The sequence below is a fragment of the Hemibagrus wyckioides genome, linkage group LG02, assembly GCF_019097595.1.
Source record: "Hemibagrus wyckioides isolate EC202008001 linkage group LG02, SWU_Hwy_1.0, whole genome shotgun sequence".
NCBI classification, from domain to species: domain Eukaryota; kingdom Metazoa; phylum Chordata; class Actinopteri; order Siluriformes; family Bagridae; genus Hemibagrus; species Hemibagrus wyckioides.
Window position 1 is genome coordinate 11,915,177 of NC_080711.1, and position 5,708 is coordinate 11,920,884.

Genomic DNA, 5,708 nt, shown 5'->3' on the forward strand with positions numbered 1-5,708 from the left:
TTTTAATCCATGGGCACATGAATTTCAGGCTGGACACCTAAAATAACACACGACCAGTTTCTGGAAAAATCTGCATCATCATGATTGCGAGTAAACAAGTGGTGGGAAATAGTGAGGAAACATAGATCGTAATTGATTTTCCCACAAAGTGAAAAGATGGTTTTATAGAAAGGCTGGAAGGATACAGTGGATATATATATATATATATATATATATATATATATATATATATATATATATATATCACAATTTTAATAATTTAATAATGACAATTTAATAATTCCAGTAGTAAATTTCTTCTGATATTTTTATTAGTATTTTTTTTTTAACTCTAGTTAAAACTTTCTAGTTAAGAAATTAAATAAGTGATATTAGAAATTTGGATTTTAATCCAGGATTTTGTTAAAGCTGTGTAGTACATTACCATGTCAAGGTAATAAAATGGTTTAACAAGAACTTGGATCAACATTATGAGGACCTACCTTCTCCATTCAATGCAAAGCAAATTAATGGTTGTTTGGGTTAATAATGTTACAGCTTTTAATCACATGCTGTGTCTTTGAGTCAAGTATAATTAACTCAACTCAGAAAAAGAGGCGAGCCATTGAGACTTTGATTTAAAGGGTGGTCTACCATCGTGCATGAGAATGAATAGGTGATCAATAAAAACAAAAGAAACATCAGCTTAATCAGTGTGACTAGACATACAAACCCTTAACAACACCAGCCTAATGGTGACGATCTGTCTGCATACTAATTAACCAATGCACACTTTTTTTTAAAAGAAATAGGGGAAAAAAACCCCTCTCTGATAGTATAATTTTTTGCTGAGAAAATTATTTCCAAACACAATCTGCTGTTTTATTTGGGAATAAACCTACGTCAGCAAGAGTCTGCCGGATGCATTATTATAAACAGAAAAACCACTTAGGAATGCCATCTTTAATAGGAGCCTTTACCGACTTCCTGATTTCAAGAGCTTTCACGTCACAGCAGACATTTCAGGTCTCCAGGAGACAAACTGTATATACACATGACGAATAAAGCACAAAATATGAAGCGCCAAGTTTTAGAAATTAAACAGGAGTTTTGGTTTCTGTAGGAGGGAGATTGAGACAGAAATGTCAAGCTATTTTGTTTGTTAATTTAGGTAACATGCTGTGTCTGTACTCACGGGGGGGAGGGGGCGGGGCGGGGGGGGGATGTCTGTAGACTGTGAGTCAGTGGGTGGGCCGGGAAAAGGGGGGGAGGACTGACAGGACGTAAGGACAGATCTTAGCTTACTTGTGTCAGTTTGACCACCAGCTGAAAATCATGAGAATGTGCAGAGTGTTAAAAAGTGCTACCCTCTGACAGGTGAACAGGGTACATAAGTCATGGGAGAGTAACAAAATGCAATTTAAGTAAAAGCATTTTATATCAATAATATATTAGTAAATAAAAAAAAACTATTTCCAAAATGTCTGGAATGCAGCTTCCATGTTTTGCTCCGACACTGAAAAAAAAAAAAAGCTGACGTGTATTTCTATTGTTCTGTGGCTCTGGAAAAGAAGGGTGGTGGTCAGTCTGACTGAGAGGACAGTGTGTTCCCCATGGAGCATGCACACTGACCAGTGCAGGCAGGAATGACCTCATAGGTGTTTCTTAAGGAAATCCCTCTCCTTCCAACCACAATGACAGAAATTCCTGTTTAAAAAAAAAACCCATCCACTTAGCACACACCAAAGCCTTACGTAATTCCCATATCTGCCATTACTCATGATGAACATTCATATATATTTCTTTCCTGCTCAAAAAAAAGTGATCAGCTCGCATTACACATATCACTACACTACAGTCAAGTTATTGTACTGTTTCTGTTGCACTTTTATAACCGAGACTGCAAGCCATAAGCTGGTTAAAAACAAAACAAAACTGAGAGCTACAGAAATGTAGTGTTTAAATCTGTTATACTCTCTAATGACTGATTTCACTAATAATCAGGTAAATAACTGATTGACTTGATGCAGATTTAAAACAGAGAGCTGGGCAATGTCTGCAGTCCAGCTGAAATCCAATCAGAAAGCCAGAGAAATAAGTACAGGGCTATGATTCTGGTCATAATTACACCTGATGCTTAACTGGGAATATGATATTTCTGTGTGTGTGTGTGTGTGTGATTTGAGATTGTGAAAGAATAAAGGTGTGAAAATACTTACATAATACTTACACTAAGTTTCTTGTTCAGTCATTTTTACATAAAACACTTTCATCAGCAGGTTTTAACAGAAGGCTCTGTGTTTCATTTTCATCAAACATTAGCCATGTTGTCAACTAATTTCCACACAAACGAGAGACCTTAGAGATAGAGAGAGAAAAAGAGAGAGAGAGAGAGAGAGAGAGAGAGAGGAAAGGAGGAGCAGTTCTATTGACCTTTGCTTTGTCTTACCTAGAGGGGCGGTTTTCTATTTTCACCCCGTTGAGTACATCCAAGGAGAGAGAGAGAGAGAGAGAGAGAGAGAGAAAGAGAACAGAAAAGGAGGAGCAGTTCCATTGCAAGTCTAATCCTGTCTTATACGCTACACTCTATTCACTTCACTTCACTTCAGGCTTCTCAGAGAGCACAGAGGCTCACATCTGCCTTCAGACAAACAACCCTGGTGCGTATATTTCCTATGCTTTATACTGTATATGCTGCTTTATACTTTATATATGAACTTGTTCTATTGCTGTTTAGCGTTTTAATAGGAAACAAAATAACACATGCTTCGAGCAAAGTCGCATCTTGTTTTCCGAGCATGCTGTAAACTCTGCACAATCAGACTGCATATAAACTTTTTACTCAAGACTGTAGAAAATGCGTGTGCTGTTTTTCTAAGTAACTATTAAGGAAAAAGCGAGGGCTTTGGGTATAACAGAATACTCAACTTTCGCTCATTTCTTTATTTTTGTGCACTTCAACAGATATATTTTTTTAATCGACGCTATTATTTAACTGTGTGAGACAGAGAGAGAGAGAGAGAGAGAGAGAGAGAGAGAGCCGTTACATGTAGTTGAAGCCTATATATATATATATAGGCGTGCTGGAATTCATATGCACCGTCAGTGCTTCATATTTCCATCTCCACAAACGATCAGAAATGCCATCTCATAAACAGGACTTTCTGATGAAGTCACCACACCGCCCCAACCACTTGTTTCAACCATGAGAACGGATTTGTAAACGTTTTTTATTGTTTTGCCTGAGGGCTTTCAAAGCGCTGAGATGTTGAAAACACCCTCCGCCTAATCAAACTGATTTTCAGGTTTGTCTTCACTGCCTGTCCAACAGCTTTACCTTTGCTCTCTTTATTAATTTTTTTTGTCCCACCTTGTAATCCTCTGTTAATGTGAGAAATGTTGCTCTAATTCCTTAATTCCATAATTTTTAAGTTCTCTTCTCTTCGGTTTTGTTATTAAACCGAAAGAGCCAGAATAATATAATGCTTCATCCATTGTTTCTATTAAGCTTGCATTGTATTATTCATCCCAGATTTGCTTATTTAAAGAAAAAAAAAATATCTCTGATTTTTGTTCCTTTAGGTTCTTCCAAATACAAAGAGCCCTCTGGATATATGGATTCCTGGTGAAGAATAAACGAGAAAATCAGATCTGACTGAATCCCAGCACTTTTTGGATTCGTTTTTATTTTATTTTTTTTAGATGGCGGAATCATGATTTTCCAAAGGACTAGTCTGTGACAAGACAATTATCATAAAGGAGTTTTTTTATGAGTACAATGGAAGCATCGCATGTTGCTTTTGTTGCAGCAGCTCCAACAGTCATCACGAAGACCAGCCCTACAACGTACCTGAGCAGAATGTTCAAGGAGTACCAAAACAATGCGGTCATCATGGACCACTACAACGCCACAGGAAAGCTGGAAGGAAGAGAGTACAATGAAGGCATGAAAGCTGTAGATATTGTGTTCCTTATTATCTGCCTGCTAATTGTGCTGGAGAATGCAGTGGTTCTTGTAGCTATTTGGAAGAATAAAAAATTCCACCTGCCCATGTACTACCTTCTGGGCAACCTGACTTTCTCAGACTTGTTGGCAGGATTTACCTACATGGTGAATATCATAACATCAGGGGCCAACACACTCAAAATGACACCCGTCCAGTGGTTCATCAGAGAAGGTGGGGTTTTCATCACATTAGCTGCTTCCATCATTAGCCTCCTGGCCATTGCTATCGAACGGCATGTTACTATGGCACGGATGAAGCCATACCAGGGAGCCAAGCGTGGGCGCATGTTTGCTTTGATTGGCATAAGTTGGGTGCTCTCGATCATTCTAGGTCTGCTACCCATTATGGGCTGGAACTGCATGGGGAATTTGGACCAGTGCTCTACCGTCCTGCCACTTTACTCCAAGAGCTTCATTCTCTTCTGCATTACAGTCTTCTCTGGTGTATTACTGGCTATTGTGGTTCTCTACGTCCGCATCTTCCGCGTTGTAAAGTCCAACACCCAGCGGCTGTCAGGTGCTCCACAGCGTAAAGGTTTTGTGAAGAAGTCCCAGAAATACATGGCACTATTGAAGACAGTCACCATAGTGCTGGGTGTTTTTATCGCCTGCTGGCTTCCACTCTTTTTTCTGCTTTTGCTGGACTTTTTTTATTCATCCAAAAGCTGCCCTGCACTGTTAAAGGCAGAGTATTTCCTGGGACTTGCTATGATTAACTCATTACTTAATCCCATAATCTACACATTAACCAGTAAGGACATGCGTAAGGCTATATTGAGACTGCTCTGCAGCTACTGCTTGATTACAAAAGATGGACAGGTGAGAAAGTTTGGAATAACGTTCCTGGAGTGCAGTTCGAGTAAACCCGAGATGCCATCACACAGGCTAGAGGGCCTGGACTCAACAGTCTCCACAGGGAATTTTACACCATCTACTATCAAAGCTATTTTTCCTAAAATATCAAAGAGTGTAGTTTTGGGACAATAATATTAAGGCTGAGTTTTATTGTGGACTGGTGTAATGAAGGATATCTCGAGAGGATGAGCCAGTACTGAAATGAGCTTCCTTATCTCAGAACTGATTTTTTCAAGGAAAGCATTAGAGAAAGACTGCTTCAGAAAGCATTACAACTTTTATTATGTGCCTAACCAACTTTGGAGAACTTTTTTTTTTTGTTTACTACTTTACTGTGAGATGATCAAGTTGAAATTGAGGGAAAAACCCTGTGTTCTCTTTACATCCAATATGGTGTGAAGCAATATGCACTTAAGAGCAAATAAAATGCAAGTATAACATGGTAGTAGTAATATTAATAATAATTAATATTTTTGGGTTGTTCACCAGCATCTATGATATTACTCAAGATGTCAGTGTGTGCATCAGGCAAAGCATATGGTCTAAAACCTGCAGCACGAATCTTTCATAGCTGCTTTGTCTGAACACAAGATAGACTGAAGGTCTGTAACTAATATCCCCCTTCAGTTTAATGGGAGTTCTTGATAATGAAACTTGCATTAATTCCAGCAACAAATGTGTTCAATCGGTCATCATTTCTAGATTAACTCCAAATCTTCCATAATTAAAACCTTATCCCTGTATGGGATAATACCATGTTTTGTAGCTGATTAGAACATTAGTCCAGTGTTACTGTAGCCTTATGTGCATATGCATATAAAATATATTTATACCTTGTGAATAAAATAAAAGGTAGTATTTGATCTTT

General features: G+C 38.2%; 1 protein-coding gene across 1 annotated transcript; it reads left to right on the forward strand.

The window, feature by feature from the left end:
- The first annotated feature begins 2,482 nt into the window (after positions 1-2,482).
- s1pr5a (sphingosine-1-phosphate receptor 5a) lies at positions 2,483-5,460 on the forward strand. The gene is made up of 2 exons (XM_058418494.1): positions 2,483-2,639; positions 3,562-5,460. The coding sequence occupies exon 2, from the start codon at positions 3,749-3,751 to the stop codon at positions 4,970-4,972; it is 1,224 nt and encodes a 407-aa protein (XP_058274477.1). The 5' UTR covers positions 2,483-2,639; positions 3,562-3,748; the 3' UTR covers positions 4,973-5,460.
- The last annotated feature ends 248 nt before the right edge of the window (positions 5,461-5,708 follow it).

Coding starts and splice junctions, on each gene's coding strand:
- s1pr5a (XM_058418494.1), top strand. CDS start 3,749: ATGAGTACAATGGAAGCATCGCATGTTGCTTTTGTTGCAGCAGCTCCA.